Raw genomic sequence first — 20,110 nt, forward strand, 5'->3', positions numbered from 1 at the left:
TTGATTTTACTTATTAAATTCGATTACGATTTAGGTTAAGTCGAAATTCGTTTGTATTTTTTTTTAATATTTTGCACAGGGTTTAGGCTACAGAGTTCGTATCATGAATGTACCACTACCATCATTCTATTGTATTAACCAGGCATCAACGATACCTACATATTTTCTATTCGGTCGTTAGTGTCCACTGTCCATCCAATCTCTGGCTTATATCCATAATTAAAATGATCAAAATTTGTTAAGGAAACCACTTGTTACACTGCATGAATACTTTATTCGTAAAGAATATTATGTCTTCTGTTAACAAAAAAGATATATTGTTCATATTATGAAAACAACGATAATTAATATTAGTGAATTATGTCTAATAATACAAAAAACAAAGGCAGGCTTACAAATAACATTAACTAAATATTGGATACGTCTGACTCTCTTGGTGCTTGATTTTCTATTAGATTTAGTAAGGCTTTTTGGTGTTCACATTTTCCTACGTTTCTTCTTTTTGTGTGCAGAAATGCTTTCCTGGCCACTATCATCTTCACTGGAGCTACCCGAGGAGCTACTATCACTGTCACTGCTCGAGGAGCTACTGTTAGATGAACTGTCCGAGGCCACTCCAGTCCCTTGGCTAAGGTCCATGCTATTTGCAATCTTATACAAATCTGGTTCCTTGGCTTCTAGAACTTTAATCCACTTCTTGGACAGTTTGGGGCGTCCACGGACAGTTTTATGCCAGACAACAGGGAAGTTGGTGCGGCTGCAGAAGTTCTGTGTAACTGCTACAGTGTCGTCCAAGTTCAACACCACATGCCACCAACCTCCTGGGACAAATACCGTTTCACCAGGCTTCTGCAATATTTCAACCTGAAAAAATAATTTAGATTAGTATTAAAATAATTTATACCTAAAAGATTACATAATATTATGTAGTGTAATTCAAAATCAAAATTTAATCCATCTCAGATTCGCTGACGACATCGTTATCTTTGCTGAATCAGCCACAGACCTGGAAAATATGCTACAGACATTAGCAGATCAAAGTAGTTTAGTAGGTCTGCAAATGAACACAAATAAAACTAAGATAATGACAAATTATCGTCAAACAAAACAGATATGCGTATCAGGAGTTCCTATTGAATATGTCAATGAATACATATACCTGGGTAAACAAATATCTTTTCACAAGAACAGTAACGAGGAGAAAATAGATAGAAGAATCAACAGTAGCTGGAAAAAGTTCTGGATGCATAAAGAGATTCTGAAAGGAGACTATCACCTAAAATTTAAAAAAATAATAATGGATACATGCATTCTACCCAGCCTAACTTATGGCAGTCAAACCTGGACATATACCAACAATATAAAACATAAGATACAAACATGTCAGCGATCCATGGAAAGGAGCCTATTACATTTGAGGAGGATACACAAGACAAAAAATGAAGAATTAAGGAAAAGAACAAAACTAACGAATGCCCTCCAACATGCACTTCGTCTCAAGTGGAAATGGGCCGGCCACATTGCAAGATTTACAGACAAAAGATGGACCCTTAAAGCAACTACATGGACAGGGCCAAAAGTGCAAGGCAAAAGAAAAAGAGGAAAACCTAAACAGCGCTGGACAGAAGACATTATTAAGGCTGCAGGGCCAAGCTGGATGGAGCTGGCCACCAATCGAAATAAATGGCACGGGTTAGAGGAGGCTTTTACCCATTCAGGGATCCATATAGTGGGGACGTTTATCGACAAAAAGAGGCCAAACCTTTTTTTTCTTGACCAAAGCATGAAACTTGGCACAGTTGTTCCTTATATCAAAATAAGCCGATTAAGATCGGGAGCCTTCGGGAGCCTCCCCCCTGGGGCTCGGGAGGGGGGGTCAAATTACCGCTTCACCCGGCTTGCTTTGAAAAATTCTAACATACCCCGTTTAGTTCATAGGTCATGTTTGGTATCGTTTTCGAGTAAATCAATAACGTAGAATTCATTTTTTGGTACTAAAATTATAATTTAATGGTAAATAAAATAAAAAAAATGAAAAGTTTGAAATTTTCATCTATGATTTACAAATTCAAGTCATCATAAATGTCAAACTGTTTGCTTTTTCTACAAATAAAAAATATGATATGAAAGCCTATTTAATATAAATTATGAATAATATAACTTTTACCCACCTTTACAAACGTTAAGTTTCATAAAAAAAACCTTTAAGCCGCGCGGCGTCGGGACGCCGCGAGCGTAATTTTAAAATGCCTTTATTTTAAAATACTCTATTAGAACCCGTTTAGCTATTAGGTCATGTTTAGTATCGTTTTCGAGTAAATAAATAACGTAGAATTTAGTTTTGGTACTAAAATGACCATTTAATGTTAAATGAAATAAAAAAAATAATAATTTTCTGTGAGTTGAAAATTCAAGTCACCATAAATGTCAAACGGTTTGCTTTTTCTATAAATATAAAAATATGATATTAAAGCCTATTCACAAAGGATAGTACGCGTTCACCTACGCGAGCTTAGACTGTGTGCGGGGAACGCGCCTCTTTCATATATTTGATCGCCAGTGTCAGAGGTGTGTTAATGCATAAATAGAAAAAGATTCATTATTATTGACTCCGGTGTCGACAACGGCAACACTCAGTTTGGACCACACGATCTAAAGACCGACTGTACCTGTTATTTATTCATTGTAGTGAATCCTGTAAGAAATTTATATAATAGTATTTTATACAATCGTGATATAATACAAAACTTTTCAGTCGAGTACCATGTGTAGTACGGTACGAGAGTGAAAAGCTTAATTATATCACTATTGTATACAATACTTTTTCTACGAGTCATCATCTTCATCATCAATGGACGGAAATATCACCATTCATGCAAGTTAAAATTAATGTCAATAGTCGTTCACCGTTGTATCAACATCGAATTACCTAGCAACCAATTGTTTGTAATAATAACCGTCTCTGATTGGCCGATAACGCGACAGATAAAAAAAATGTGTTTCAGATGCAGGAAAATTTGCCAGATATCGCAAATTAGTATAGAAATTGTATGAAGTTCTATTTTTGAAATTATTATAGTTAACTAAAGTCAATTATAACGAGCTTATTATAATTGAGTCGGAACTGCCATAGAGTATCCAACACTGAAAAGTTAGCACTTATAGTTTAGTCTGTGGTGTTCTAATTGACAGATTACTCATACTCATACTCATACTATACATTCCCTTCACAGAGACATAGCTGGGTACATATGGAACTGAATAAAGAAGGCTCTACCCTCTTTATGCAGTTGCATCGGTTTTTGCAACCTGATTTACATTTACATCTTGTAACTTCTAAGCATATACTGGCCACTTCAGTGTTGCCTGACTGGGATGGAAGGAAGAAGGAGACGAATGGGTACCACACTACCCATTCGTCTCCTTCTTCCTTCCATCTTCAAGAAGACGGACTTGGCAAATTTTGGTGTGGCACCAACGCCTGACTCCAAACAAGAACGCCCTGAGTCCCATTTCTCAAAACTGAAAGTTACAAGTTACAAGCGGAAGTCTCTTTGCAACTTGTCATATTAGACATTGACAACCAGTTGAAAATTGTAACTTGTAGCTTCGAGAAATGGGCCCCTGGTACACTGTGCGCAGTATATGCTGATGCAAGGCAGCCTCTGAAGGAGGTATGTTCTCCAATTGTCGATCTTTTCTGGTACCTAACTAAAGAGGTAGGTACTTCGACCACTCATTCACCGTTACGCAACGACTTGGTCTGAAACAATATGTGCATTATCATTTTAGAATCTACAACTATCAAATTACAACTTTTTGGTGGATCACGTAACCTTCAGTATTACCCACTTACATTACGTATCATACAAAATTAGTACAAACTTTAGTAGAATCTGATTTTCCTCTGATATTGCTACATCTTGTAATAGTTTGACACCTTGGGTGGCCTGGCTAAGCTTCAAAGCCAAAAGAAAACGTTTCTAGATTAGACATAGTATGGGATAGGTACGATAAACGCAGCTTGAAACGATCAACAAGGGAGAAACATGGCCACCCAAGGCTTTAAACTATTACGAGATGGAGCAATATCATAGATAGGCTAATCATATTCTACTAAAGTTTGTAATTATTTTGTATGATAGGTAAGTGTGTAATAGTGAAGGTGATCCACCAAAATGTTGTAATTTGATAGTTGCAGAATCTGTTTAAATAAAATTACAATGCACATATTGTTTCAGATCAAGGGTCCTTACGCAGCAGTGAATGAGTGCCGGAAGAACCTCTTTACTAGAAAAGATTGACACTTGGAGAACATACCTCCTTTCGAGGCTGCCTTACTTCATCAATTTCATCATATACTGCCATTTGTCTAAGACTGGGGCTAAAGACATGCCAACCACACCCTTGCTGCCGACGCATTAGGACACCACGGACTCCCCTGCCAGTATAGTGCTGGCCGAATTTTGTGACACGCTGCACTTAACGATTTAATCCGCAAGGCTCTCGGCACAGCGAACATACCGACAACCCTCGAACCTGTCGGCTTGTCAGCAGCAGACGGAAAGCGGCCTGATGGTTGCTCGCTTTTGCCCTGGTTTCTGGGACGACCCTTGGCGTGGGGCGTGACCTGTGTGGATACCTTGGCTCCGTCCAACGTCTAACGTTCGGCCCAGAAACCAGGGACTGCTGCTGCAAAACGCCCAGTTTAAACGCGCAAATATGCATTTTTAAAAAACAACTACATATTTGCGGCAATTGCATTTGAAACATTTGGACCATGGTCATTAGACACTAACCAGTTCGTGAAGGAAGTTTCCACCAAACTTGTCTGGGTGTTTGGTGACATACGCATAGGCTTTTACATCATATTTTTTATTTAAAGAAAAAGCAAACAGTTGACATTTTTGTTGACTTGAATTTGCAAATCATAGATGAATATTTTTTTTTTATTTATTTACCATTAAATTATAATTGTAGTACCAAAAATAAATTCTTTGTTATTAATTTACTCGAAAACTATATCAAACATGACCTAATAGCTAAACCGGGTCTAATAGAGTTTTTAAAATAGAGGTATTTTAAAATTACGCTCACGGCGTCCCGACGCCGCGCGTCCTAAAGTAATTTTTTTGTGGAACTTAACGTTTGTGAAGGTGGATAAAAGTTATATTTTTTATAATCTATATTAAATAGGCTTTCATATCATATTTTTTATTTATAGAAAAAGCAAACAGTTTGTCATTTATGATGACTTGAATTTGTAAATCATGGATGAAAATTTCGAATTTTTTTTTTTAATTTTACTTACCATTAAATTATAATGTTAGTACCAAAAATGAATTCTACGTTATTGATTTACTCGAAAACGATATCAAACACATGACCTAATAGCTAAACGGGGTCTAATAGAGTTTCTAAAATAAAGGCATTTTAAAATTACGCTCGCGGCGTCCCGACGCCGCGCGTCTTAAAGTAATTTTTTTGTGGAACTTAACGTTAGTAAAGGTGGATAAAAGTTATATTTTTTATAATCTATATTAAATAGGCTTTCATATCATATTTTTTATTTATAGAAAAAGCAAACAGTTTGTCATTTATGATGACTTGAATTTGTAAATCATGGATGAAAATTTCGAATTTTTTTTTTTAATTTTACTTACCATTAAATTATAATGTTAGTACCAAAAATGAATTCTACGTTATTGATTTACTCGAAAACGATATCAAACACATGACCTAATAGCTAAACGGGGTCTAATAGAGTTTCTAAAATAAAGGCATTTTAAAATTACGCTCGCGGCGTCCCGACGCCGCGCGTCTTAAAGTAATTTTTTTGTGGAACTTAACGTTAGTAAAGGTGGATAAAAGTTATATTTTTTATAATCTATATTAAATAGGCTATCATGTCATATTTTTTATTTATAGAAAAAGCAAACAGTTTGTCATTTATGATGACCTGAATTTGTAAATCATGGATGAAAATTTCAAATTTTTAATTTTTTTAAATTTTATTTACCATTAAATTATAATTTTAGTACTAAAAACGAATTCTACGTTATTGATTTACTCGAAAACGATACCAAACATGACCTATTAACTAAACGGGGTAAGTTAGAATTTTTCAAACCAAGCCGGGTGAAGCGGTACTTTGACCCCCCCTCCCGGGCGCCAGGGGGGAGGCTCCCGAAGGCTCCCGATCTTAATCGGCTTATTTTGATATAAGGAAAAACTGTGCCAAGTTTCATGCTTTGGTCAAAAAATTTAAGGTTTTGCAATAAACTCCCCAGCTAATATAAAATGACACCAAGATGAACCACAAATAGAACATATTTAAACATTTAAAGAACATGATGGAAAAGCAGAAATTATAAATATAATGTATCAAATAGAGTTTATATGGAAAAATAAAGCTTAAATAATAATAATAATGTAGTGTAAAAAACTTTAAAATTGGTTTTTACTACTGTTAGAACACCTTGTTTCCATAAGGTGTTTTAGCAGTTGTATCTGATTATGCCAAAAATATTCTTTGCTGCACACAAAGGAATTAATCCATATCAATTGTTTATTTGTTGTATTCATGAATAGTAATTGATAACTTACAGGTTTATATTCCTTTGGCCAGCTATCTAGTTGAGTCTTTGGATAAATAAGCTTAAACCAAGTAATAGCTTCATCTCTCTGTTTCCCACCCATAGCCCCTGTCACCTTAATAAGCTCTCTTGGAGTCTGTGTTGGGAAGAGACACCACCTCTTGTGACCAAACACTAAAGCATTCCAGGCACTAGTTCCCAGCGGGTCAATGTGAATACCAGTTCCCGATCTCTGTGGGCCCATTACAAACCAGCGGTAAGGAGGCCTTCTCTCTTCACCGCAATACTTAAACAAATCATCCCTAAAATATCTAGGGACATCATAGTCTTCAAGGAGTTTTTCCTCCGTGGATGCTCTCCAAAACTACTATCAAAAATATAAAGCGGACTATCATCAGTCGTTGTCCTTGCATACTCTACATAATACTTCATTTTCATCTTAACACTATAACCCTCATTGTCTTCCCCGCATTTGAATTTTTGGTTCCGATACTTTTTGGCTAGTCTATCTAAAGTCCACTTGTGATTAGCTTTCCAATTTGTCTGGACATTAGTTATTACTACAGGTTTGTAAATTTTCTCATACTTGTCTATAAATTCTTGTGGTGAGACCAATGTCTCACTAATTCTGTCTACATTGTCATTACATTTGAGAAATTCCTCAAAGTTCCCTGCATACTTGCATGCTGTCCATTGGTACTTGTCTGCTAACTCTGTGGGTATACAAAACAATGTTATTACTGTTATTAGCACCTGAAAAAATGTGGGTTACCAATATTAATGTACTTGATAAGATAAAACTAATTGCATCTAAATAATGATGGTTTAACTAAATTTATATTTAGTATTTCAATATCTAGTTACAAATACAAGACTTCACACGAAAATCGAAGGTTGCAACACTTGCCTAAATCAAATAGTGAAAGAACCAAGCGTTAGCCACGCGTTGATACAGATCTTTCTAGAATCTAGAATTTGTACAATATGAAATGCACATCGTAGAAATAATGTTTCAAACACACTATTCAAATGAACTATAGCTTTATTAACAACCCTTAAATATTCGACTTAGTTAGGAATTTAGTCAAAACTAAATAACACTATGTTGCAAAACCTTGATAGCTTGTTTTGTAAACTCACCTGGTCGAGCTTTTCTTTTTACTTCCTTGATCCTTTTCTTGGCTTTATGCGATAGTTTGTACTCGTTTTCCATTTCAATAATAAATTTCCTGGATTTTGGAATACAATTGCGGCAAAAGTCCTTGTGCTAAATTATTACTTGTTACATTGACACTTTGACAGACAAGTTTTCTTCTGATATCTCATCACAGCACCCACCCACGCCTGCCCCGCCGGCGGCGCTAAGAGCAGTTAAGAGCACTCTGTGTCCGTCTCTCTTGTTTCGATCAACTTTCGAATATTTTTTTGCAAGTATCGATAAGTCGTTCGAAAATTTTCTCAAACAATAATCAAATATACCTAATATCTTGATTATTTTGTTCAAAAAATTTGATGCTTTCTGGTAAATTATGCTAAATTGGATGTTGTTTCTCAGTTGGTTTTAGTTTAAAGAAAATAATTATGTTAAAATCTATCAGACACCAACTTTTAATCGAGTTTTCGATTATAAATAGGTATCGGTTTCGATCTCTAGTTCTAGTTTTCTTGTCTATGGATATGAATTTAGTGTTGTAACCAATTGAAAAATATAATCGATCGATTTAGAAAGGACTGGGACGAAATTCATCATTCAAATACATTACAATAATATTATCAACACATTCAAAATCAATATTTCATTTGAAATACAGGAAGAATCAATAACAACTAATACAGTACTAATAATTTTATTAATTGCAATGGAGGAATATTTATTATATTAACAATGGCAAGCACATGTGAGTACTGGCAACATTTCGTCAATTTTCGTTGCATTGGTGTTCAGTGAGATAATTTTGGAATTCTCTGTTATATTGTAACCGAAATAATTTAAATAACTGTATTCTTGCTCTTTTATATCCTCGTTATTTTTTCAATTTTCAAATCAATTACGTTACACTACTAAACATTAGAAGTAAAGTGATTGATTTGACTGTTGTAGTGAAACAAATTTGAAACGTTCCAGTCTGAAGTGTGTAGCTAACTGCTCGATATAACTGTCAATCTGGGTGTAGAAATTTATTTGTAATTTTCACCGGTTCTCATGTGTAATTCCCTTATGTGTTAGACCATATTTGAACAAGGGTTCCTTGCGAAATAATGTTCTATGGTGTACGTGGTGCTTAAATCAGTGCTAAAATGGATGACGGAACCGTGAAGATCCAGTCTGGGATTAACATCAACATCAAAAGAACAGATGGTAAGTGCTATGAGGCTTAAAATCTTTTTTGGGTTTAGCCAGCTAGATCTTAAAGCGACTGCTTTATTTCTGGTGATTTTTCGCGCCGGTTACAGAAAACATTCGGAAATACCGTTTGAAGTTCATATGAATCATATTGCAAAATCGGTAATAGACGTATGATTCAACGCCTCTTAGTCTTCGTATAAGCTCAAAATATATGAGAAAAATATTTAGCATAATTACTTTGCATTTATTGTTTGGTGGTCCAAAAATCTGACAGATGTCTTTCCTTCCACAATCATAGGTTTAGTTGTAGTCCAAATGTATAATGAATGATGTTATGTTGTGTTGGGTCAATAGCTTATTGAAAGATCTGGTTCAATCCAGTTTGATTTTAATAAATATGTACCTACATTCCGAAAAGGACAAAAAAAAAGCAATATTTGCAGTTGTTGTGGTAGGTACATTACATTGGTTATTTTATTTCAACAGAAGTGGGAACAAATTTTTTTACATTTTGATGACTGATTACACTATTTTCTGATCATTGAGCTGAATGATGATTGTGAATTATAAATATTGAATAAATTCATGGATTTGATTTAGTTTGATGTTTTATAGTCAGTATTTTGTTTGTGTTGGTGTGGTGAAAAATTTTGTGTTTCACTTGGTGGCAAAGTTGTTTAACCTTTGTGCCTTGAAACTCTTGCAACACTCAAGAATCCATTTTTTGAACCACTCGCATCATATTGGAATCTTTTGCTTGCTTTGGTGTCAACATTGGCACATGCGGTTAAACAACAACTTTGCCCCCTTGTAAAAGAAATAACTATTTTATAAGTATTTTTGGTTGATATTTAAATTAGAATGCTGCACATAGTGCGTGGATACCCTTACACCCAAGGGGTGTGATGGAAGTTCGAGTTTGACACCCTCCCCTGGACTTGGCACCGGGCCCTGGTTCATGCTGCCCAGATTCAGCTCTGATTCCAGCAAATGTTTCGTCATTTTATTCCTTTTTTTTAGGGTTCCGTTCCAAAAAGGTACAAAAAGAACCCTTATGGTTCGACAACTTTGTCCTCTGTCACATTACTATTTTTACTCTGATACAGCACAAACAAGGTTTCAAGCCAACATTTTTGTACATATACCACACAAATTTATATTAATCTTATCTAGTGTAAATACATTTTTGCATACTGCGGTGTAAAACTACTAGCTAAAAAGTAATTATCTCTGTGATTGACTTTCTCCCCTTTAAACACTTGCTGACTGAGAGTTAAGTGTTGTAAGCCTACTGGTACTGTCAGCTATCAACATACTGTTGTCACCGTGTTAGGAAACTTTACAATATTGGTTTTGCAATCTACAAGAAAAAAATTCTTGGTGAGTTATATTTAAATATTTTTTAAAGACTGTATGTAATAAACACATATAGATTCTCTATTTATGTAGTATTTCTAGACATAATTTTGTCATTGTGCACTTTTGTCCAGTGTGAACATTTTTACATTATTGTGGACAACAATATAAGACTATTAGTGGTATATAGAAAATATCCATAACTCATTATGATTGATATCTCAGTCTTTATCTTGTCCTCTACCGTTCAGGTGTAGTCCTCCTTTAATTATCCTCTAAACAAGGTTCTGGCGCAACTTGGGACAGCTTCATTCTTTCTTCAAACTTGTGGTATTTTGCAAATTATAAATGCAGATATTAATTAGATAATATATTGTATAAGTCATAAGTATAGCTTTAAGAATATTGTGTGTCCTTACAGGGCGTCATGTACCTACCTATATATACTTGTAACACCTACTGTATCATGCACATGACTACAATGAAATAAAGAAATAAAGAAATAAAAATAAAGAATATCAATCGCAATGGAGAAATCAACTGGCCAACATGGGATGATGGGACTCAAAGCCACATCTTTGGATTGCCGGTCCAATGTGTTAATTACAATATATTTGTTACTAGTCTTTGCTCGCGGTGCTTGCGTTAGAAAGATACAAAAAGTAGCCTATGTCACTCCCCATCCCTTCAACTATCTTAAAAAATCACGTCATATTGTCGCTCCGTTTTGCCGTGAAAGACGGACAAATAAACAGACACACACACTTTCCCATTTATAATAATATACCACTACACAGTATAAAACAAAGTCACTTTCTCTGTCCCTATGTACGCTTAAATCTTTAAAACTACGCAACGGATTTTGATGCGGTTTTTTTAAATAGATAGAGTGATTCTAGAGGAAGGTTTACATGTAGGTATAGTACCCGTGCGAAGCCGGGGCGGGTCGCTAGTTTATTATAAATGGGAAATAATATATTAATATGGATTCTTGAGATTTTCTTTGAGGACTTCAGATAATATATAGTTGTCAGGTTGTCACTATTTATTGATTTGAACCTTTCCTCCTTTCTGCATACACATACAAATAATAGAAGTTACTATTTTATAATTATTCTGACATAGGTAGGTACTTTTAAAAAGGGTATTCAATTTGAATTGATTTCAAAACCAAAGTTTTATTTATTATTCTTCAAATTATCGAAAACTTTCCCTACCTTTTGGGGACCCCCCAACTTGCTTGAGTTGCACGACTGAAAGATGCACTCAAACCATAAATAGATGAGAGTTTACGTGTCCCTTGAACCCAGGTACCATAGGTACCACGACCTTGGCTCATTCTATTCCCGTGCAGTTGTGCGGCCCATTGACAGCTTCCTGCTCGAGTCTGTCGGCCTTTTGTGTTAATAGAGCCATTGGATGAGCTATAGATACAGTAACGTTTGAAATGCTTAATGTAATTGGGGCTTTCATTTAGGTAGTGGGAGTGCAATGATGAACAATGTATATCTTTTGCCAAACTAAAATTTAAGTGATCTGTCATAATTTATGGACTTGCGCTTCTGTCTAGGTTCTTGACAAATTCTGGACTCTAGAATCTCTATGTATGTCTAGTACTTAGGGTGTGCAAACCGGTTAACCGGTTAACTGAAAAACCGGTTAACCGAGACTTTTTGGCCTTTTTTAAAAACCGGTTTTTATAGTCTCTAACCGGTTAATAACCGAAACTGTATTTATTTCTCAAAATTTGGAAAATTAGGCATAAAAAGGTTCAAAACTACGTAATTATTTAATGTTCTGTAATAATAAAGATTTATACATTACTTTTCATTGACAACATTATATCTGTAATGGTTTTATTTTAAAAATTAGTCCCGAGTCTACTCAATTATACATTTTATACAATACAGTAGTCCGGTTAGTATATTACGACTCCGCATAGACCTAACGTCCAACCTCTTACAACGACATAAGTATAGGTATTTATTTGGTTTTCGTATGTGATAGTATGAAAGTACATCCGTTTATTACGACTTCGATTTTAACGACCAGCCGCTTTTTACGACACATTTTACACAGAATCCGTTCGTCAAGTCCGGTTGCAACGACGAGCGACAACGTTTTTAGTTTTACTAGTAAATTGAGGAAACAAAGCTACTTCCACCCGAGCACGGCCCCCTGTCTTGCCTACAAGTAGCAAGATTACATTGTTAACTTTTTGGAGTATTGCTTTTAAAATTTTCACGATTTGTTCGCCTCGGGTCTAATCTAATAAGCTAAATAGAACCCAATTTGTATTTTTCGATTGCGTGTAAACTAGCTTTACTTACAAATGATGAGCAAGCACGCATACTAAAAATGACTTTCTCTAACTAAACAAGTCACAATAAAATACGGTATTAATACTATGATAATATGTAATAACTTGTAAATCAACCTATTGATTGAAATGTTTTAGTAATAGAGATGTAGATATTACTTTTAATTAAAAGAAATGAAATTCGTTTTGTACGACATCCGGTTAGTACGACGTAATATCAGCGGTCCCTTGAGCGTCGTTGTAACCGGAGTCTACCGTATATTTCAAACTATATTTTTTAAGAGAAAGGTAAAATGAAGATCTTGATTTTCTTACATCAATTGCTTGTATTACTAGGGGCTCTGGGAGCTGTAGACCTTCGGTAGGCATGTCGCCTAGAAAACGCAAAACTGACGAATTACATTCAAACCACACAAGCCTTTTTTAGCAATTTCCGCATTTTACAAAATTTCCAAAAACTGGATAAAAATGATCTTCATCATGCAAGTAATACCTACTACGATATCATCAACATCAGAATTCTTAAAGGTAATGGTAATTATTGCGTATTACGGCCATTTACTAAAAAATCCTCAAAACCGGTTAATAACCGGTTAACCGGTTTTGAAAAAAAAGTCTCGGTTATTAACCGGTTTTTTAAGTTAACCGGTTTTTGCATACCCTACTAGTACTCTATGTATGTGCGAGTTTAGTAGTAGGTACACAGGTAAGTAAGGATAGACATTACAGTTGTCTAACTAAATAATTGATTGTAGGACCATATTATTCTTGTTATGCGAAATACTGGGCGTGAATACCAATTAGGGAAATATCTCATGTCCAGATCCTCAGAAATAAAGGAAGAGAGTTTATGTAAGATTTTCTTTTTTGTAGTGTTACGAACTCACAAGCACATACATTCCTATTCACCACTGTTATGTTTGCGACCAACAATCCTATCGTTCGATGAATTGGTAATATATGGGCCCGTTTACAGACTTCGCGTTTCTACCTATCCGGATAACTTTTCCACGTAGACTTTTAAAAGGCAGCTCTAAACAATCAGTCTTGTCTTGTGTCTAGAGAATACGTCAGTGCGGTCCTCAGAGGCGCGATCCGCAACCGCGCCGTATATGGCTCTCGCCTCGCAAGGCCTTGTCCTCGCCAGCGGGCTTATTTATAACCGCCGTTGTCGAGGTGCCACGGAATACGATCAACGTTTCGACATGCTAAATATGTTTGTTTATATTTTATATACCCTTGGCAAAAACAGTAAATCACTACTCTTCTGGGCCCACTAAAGCCCTGTAAAATTTACTTAAACTGAAAATTGGAACAGCAGTTTGGGACATTTTTGGTACAAATGTTACAATCGATATACGATCAGGAAGAGGAATCAAATTTCTGGTTCGTTTCTTGCCTTGCAACTCTAGACCTCTTTACTGACCGTTTTAGGGGTTTCACTCTGATCTCGTCTATGTGACTCGGAGTACTCGAACTTATTCTTATTAACTGAAACCATCCATGGTTTGCGGTATAGAAATCGTTTTAGGATCACGAACAAATCTAGTTGTCAGAATGATGAGTCTCTTTGAATTATGAGTTTGAGTACATTCTTATTTTCTGACAACGACTTAACGTTTTTATGATAATTCGAGACTTGCCATTAACCTTCGTGGTCGCCAAATTGAGTAATACAAGTTTACAAGTATCTGTCTGGTCAACCTGTGGCTAGTATGGCTCTACCTTGACATCCCATCAAACCGGCAGGCTGGCTTAACCATTGTCCAATTAATTAAAATTTTATTGATGAGGATATGACGATGATTTGTAGAATATCGTTGTGGTTTTTTGTTTGCAAGATTCTATGAGTAAAACATAGCAAATTATCCTGCTAGAATTTTGCGTTGATGCCTCTGATTTGTTTATTATATGATGGACCTAGATCCCTTAAATAAAACTAATGTTATTAATTATTTTATCGGACAGATCTCAAATATATTAGAGACGTTAGACATTGAATACGATAAAGCCCTATGCTGCTTATAGTCCAAAAGGCATAACTTTAAATTCAAATTGGCTCTGAAACTCTTGAATTTACCAAAAACCATTATATGAAATTGAGCAATATGCAGGGCTTAGACTAACGCGTTCACTTCCTGATTGTACCTGCTTTGGCGTGGTATCGCCCACTTGCTGGCCAAGGTTGCGTCATCGATCGAGGGCCTCTGGCTTCACTGATGGCGGTAACGCGCCGTGGATACAGCTGGTTTTTGAAGCTCATTTCGAACAAATGACTAGCACGGCTTTGTTTGGATGGATTCGTTGTTAAAATTAGCATAGCAGGCGTGAGACAAGTGGAACTGATGTATATGTGGACAATTTTATTACTGTCTATTTCGAGCTGATATTTGGTGACTTGGATGACAATTGGTATTATTTTTTCTATTTTTTTTATTATAGAGCTGTTTCAAGAAGGAAGAATATTTGAACTGTGACACATTCAAATCGTTAGGTATCTCGTTAGATTCATCCCGCTCAATTGATGATCGTGCAAAGAGCTAGTTTATTAATTTAAAAAATGGCTAATTGATAATGCCTTCTATGACATTAATGAATTCTTTGAAATGTAATATTTAGCGCGATAATATATTTAAATTATATAGAACACATTAAATTTATAAATATTATAAGTTAATTCTTAGAGTAATACGAATTATGTAATATGAATATTTATTGATATTGCACATATACATTACATATTTAAGTAAAATTTCACGTTCTATGTTTCTATTTTCTAACATGTATGCCATACGAATAAATAAATAAATATACATTACACGTATATTGCACATATACGTGTAATATATATGTGCAATATCAATAAATATGAATATTTACCAGAAAACTGTAGTCTAGTTTAAGTTTTAAGCTAGTTAACTATTAAAATTTCGTATTTTAAAATCCAATACAAATTTAAATCAATTTTTTTAGAACAGTACCGAATACGAAAGATGGTACGGAAATGACAATCTTTACAGTGTCCCGGGATTCAGAGTAATGTCTATCGATAAAATCCGAATCGACATTCGTTTGTTCGCAACAAAACAAGCCGGCGAAGCTTTTCAACGCGAAGGCCGCGTGGCAGTTGACTCACCGCGGCTTCCCTGCGCGTGACGTCACGCGCGCGAGCGCTGACCGACATACGACCGATTTCGACTTCTATCTGAATAACCGTACTAATAACGATCATGACTGACCGTCGCTGTACCTTGTGCGTTTGCGATAAGGCTTAAAGCGTTTATGTAGCAAAAGTAGTTGTTGACAATGTAATGTTGGATTTGCGGAGCGGCCGTTAAAGCGATTGTACCTTTAAGTGAGCATAAATTGCTTTACTTTATTACTGATGATTCGTCCTTCATTTCTATAGGTTTTCATTACGATTTATTCGTATTGAGTGTTTACCATTCTTATCCAATTAAAATAGTTCGAATTCCGCTTTACTTTCGATTGGCAGATTTATTTACATTCTCTCAGATCAATGACTACCTACTTTATATTCATTGCTAGTTTTTCCTTTTTACGACTACGCCTTGTGTGCTTAATTAACAGTAATTGAAAGAAATCAGCATCACATTTTGCGTTCCTTTCACTTATACGCATCAAGATTATAGAAAGCCTAATATTATTGACAAACTCAAACGTGTAGGACGGTTACAGTTACTCAATATTTGCTAATGACTAGGCGCTAAGTCTTGGTCCTGAGTTGACAGGCGCTGTAACTGGTTATGCCAGTAACCTTCGCGGCCACGTGGGCGGCGCCTGAGGCCAAACATTGGGATTTAGTAGCCTCACGCACGCACAACGACCATTTCGCGCTGGACTGATTGACAAACTTTTCTAGAAAATTTTAGGCTCATATTTCTAAGGACATCAGTGACTCGCGTTATTTTAAATTGTTCAGAACAATTATAATTGTTGTGCTTCAGCAACCAGCTGTTAATCATGGTCAATCTTTTAGGTATCCTTTGATCTCGTACCGTTGAATTTGGAGCTATTTGTCTTCTAAACAGTCTAAAATAACAGCATCTTATGGACATTAATTTGTGGTTTACTTGTTTTAATTCACCAAATATCATATTAAGATTCTAAAAGCATAGGTTACTTGAAAACGGATCTCTAGGAATTAGAACCTTCTTTGAAAGATTTGTAAATAACATTCTGTGATTGCAATGACATGACTATAGATGATCACTTGATCAGCATTTTTTAAGCTGATTGACACAACATGTTCTTTTCTGTACAACGATTTACATGCTTTATACAAACCTCTCGAAGTCATTTTCCCTATTTTGCGGTTTCGAGAATAGATACAGACACTTTCGATTTCTTGTGATGTCATCAACTGAGTGGGAGTCGACATTGTACGTCTGACAATTGCTTTAACTATAGATAAAACGTCCATATTCTTGTCCGAGCTAAACGTTTAGTAATCCAGATTCCGTATATTACATAGTTTACTATGTTTATTGATTTCATCATTGACATAACTTCTGGCATGCAAGCATTTATTCCTTTTATGAGTTGAACGTTGAATACGAATGCCCGTTTGCATTTGAAATTGATATTGACTTTATAAACCTATGCTACAGTTGTAGTTCATGTTCATACTTAGCAAAGTATAAAACATGATCCTTTACTTCGGATTTAGCTCAGTATGTTAAGTCAATAACTGGGTATTCTGTTAAAAGCTAATAAAACCATGTTACTTGGTCGATTAATAACAAATGCTTTCGTAAATATTACGCGGTGCTTTTCAACTTTAAGTAGAGCAGCGGTATTACAATCGATTCTGTAACTATTTTATAACCAATAAAACGAATTCAGGGCATCGACAATAGTTGTCCCTCCAATTGGACTAATGGCAGCGGAATGGATCTTTGAAAGCTAGGAACTAGTTCACTATGTTCCTGTGTTTGTTCCGCTTTCCTTTTAAGTTTGCGTAAGTCGTAGATACAACTATTGTTATATTTGTTATAGTTATTTCTATTAATGCTACCTGTTTACAGTCCTAGACAAAAGTTACAACTAGTGTTCCTTTGAAAGTCGATAGTTTCGGTTTGTGTTGTGGTAATAGGTAAAAGTCTGCAATTTCTCCAAGGTGGTAGTGTCTAATGAATTTCTAATAACTTGTGGCTTCAGTTGCTATCTCATAATTGTTGTAAGTGATTTGTGTTCGACCTTTTACATTGTTTATGTTTACAGAACAGAGAAATGTCGGTTTTCTACTGTACAACAATGTTTTAACAAATCTTTTAGAAGTTCAGTAGTGTTTACAATGTTCAGAGCTAAGGATTTAATCGATCTAGATGGTACATACACCAAATAAATCTTGAAGAAGAGCCTTGAACACCCACGCTAGGTTTTAACCATTCAGTAACTCGCAAGTCCACGTCAGCACACCATTACAGACCTATCATGTTTGAAGACACTTGTATTTACTTTAAAACTCTTTTTGCGACATATTTAAGTGTTTTATTTGCGTTATGGCAGAGTACTTTTGGTAAGAACTAAGAATCATAACACCAATACTTTACTTGCTAAAACCATGGGGTCTCATCCGGAACAGTGCAAAATTATTTCCAAATAGAAGTCATAGATGGCGCTAAGTGTCACGATTGACGATTATTATTTTTTTATCAACTAGATTTAAAGGTATTTGAAGCGTCATAAATTAAGTACATTATAAATTAAATACAAACATCGATGACAACACAAATTTAATGCATTATTTTAGAAATTTTCAAAGAAATAATATCACGTAATATATTGCTACTGACTATGACGCAACAACGTGAACAACCTGCGCGCGACAGTATCGAGCTACCTAAATTTTATTGCATATTGTCACTAGATGGAGCTGCCACTATCTACAGTATACTGCCAACGAAACGGTGCGATTGTGTGCGTTCCGTTCATTGAGTTATATGTACTACGTACTATAGGCGACGTTGCCAGACGGAAACTCTGCACAAGCTGACAGATGCGCGGAGTGCGCGAAGCGGTAATTTACGCGTAGAGTAGTAAGTCCACCATCAGATGTGACACATTATTATATTCCGCCTGTCAAAATTATTTATTTATTTATTTACAACTTAAAAAATACAAAGTAAGCGATCACTGCCGCCCATGGACACCCGAAACACCAGGGGTGTTGGAGGTGCGTTGCCGGCCTTTAAGATGGGTGTACGCTCTTTTCTTGAAGATTTATCTTCTTCTTTAAAATACAAATATATACTTATATATATATAATAATATATATATAGTGCGGTCAGTTTTTTTGGACAAAGCGTATCCATTGTTCTCTTTTTTCATGACCAGGCCAAAGAAAACAGCAAAAAGTGAGCGTGCTAAAAATACAATTTTACTCAATAACTATTAACAATCAATAAACAAATTAACTTTTTTTTATATTATAGTTCATAAAGTAGTAAGTAGTTACCTAATAATTTTCCAAATTGAAATAAATATATTTCGCAAATCTATTAGAGGTGAAACACATTAGTAGGAACAATGAAAATGGCACATCTGCGTGGTTAACTTTTTAGTCTATGATTGCGTCACCAAAATCGCGGAAGCCTCGCTCCCGCTCGCGTGTTCGTAGAATATTCAGCTGTCGTGTCGGCCGATAATATTTGTTTGTGTGCGTTAATAATGTAGGTATACGTTTGTAGTAGTGTGCGTGACAAAAATGTCGTCTATTAAACAGCTGCCAATGATCGAAATTCAAATTAGTTGAACAATTTCCATTGGAAAAAAAGTTTGTAATGCATCGGTCCGAATTGCGGATACTAGTTTTATCATCTTTTAGAAGATATAATTGAATGTAAAATTATTTATTTTGCCTGACACTCTTGAGTATTTTTTTATGCCGTTATTTTAATTTTACAATATAATATTTGGAATATAGTGCTTTATAATTATTAAATATAAAACATTTTTTAAATACTTTTTGATACAAAATCATACTTCATTGATTTGGAACAACGCTTTTTATCGGACCTACATCCGACACTATCGGAAGCGTTTATCGGATGTAGGATGTCGATCTGACACCCGATATCGGATCGGATAATGTGAAAACGGCCTAAGCATTCACCGTTAGTGCGTTTTCACATTATCCGATCCGATATCGGATGTAGGACCGATATCCCATACACTGAAGCCGCCATCTTTGATTTTTGCCTTTGAAATCCTTCCGACATTTGCCACATGCACGACCGATGCGATGCATGCGAAATCAAACCTTATCGATATGGAAGTATGAGACGCGACGATTGCCGACTGGCTAGGATTTCCGAACGCACACGAATGCGCGCTCGGTCGCCGATCTGCGGCGGAGTGGGCCAAGACCTCGACGCGACGCCGTCAGCAACTAAGTACTACCTAGGTACTTATAAATAGTCAAGAGCGTTTGTATGGAGAATTAACTCCTCCTGTATCGTCTTAAGG

The 20,110-nt window shown here is 35.5% G+C and overlaps 2 protein-coding genes across 5 annotated transcripts in view; one reads left to right on the top strand and one right to left on the bottom strand.

Moving 5' to 3' along the window:
• Nucleotides 1-254: 254 nt before the first annotated feature.
• On the bottom strand, nucleotides 255-7,948 carry LOC125225379 (bifunctional arginine demethylase and lysyl-hydroxylase PSR). The gene is given in 4 exon segments (XM_048129067.1): nucleotides 255-864; nucleotides 6,607-6,938; nucleotides 6,941-7,309; nucleotides 7,737-7,948. Coding segments are annotated over 4 exon segments (1,161 nt in total). The 5' UTR covers nucleotides 7,810-7,948; the 3' UTR covers nucleotides 255-477.
• Nucleotides 7,949-8,618: 670 nt separating this feature from the next.
• The window catches only part of LOC125225110 (kinesin-like protein Klp10A), a 102,203-nt gene continuing 90,711 nt past the window's right edge, over nucleotides 8,619-20,110 (top strand). The window contains exon 1 of one of the 4 annotated variants that reach the window (XM_048128665.1): nucleotides 8,619-8,955. In XM_048128665.1, the coding sequence (XP_047984622.1) occupies nucleotides 8,895-8,955 (61 nt within the window). In that variant the 5' untranslated portion in view covers nucleotides 8,619-8,894. The remainder of the gene's footprint in view (nucleotides 8,956-20,110) is intronic. The other 3 variants (XM_048128666.1, XM_048128667.1, XM_048128668.1) reach the window with 3 other exon arrangements.

This window comes from Leguminivora glycinivorella, chromosome 4 (assembly GCF_023078275.1).
Source record: "Leguminivora glycinivorella isolate SPB_JAAS2020 chromosome 4, LegGlyc_1.1, whole genome shotgun sequence".
NCBI lineage: Eukaryota > Metazoa > Arthropoda > Insecta > Lepidoptera > Tortricidae > Leguminivora > Leguminivora glycinivorella.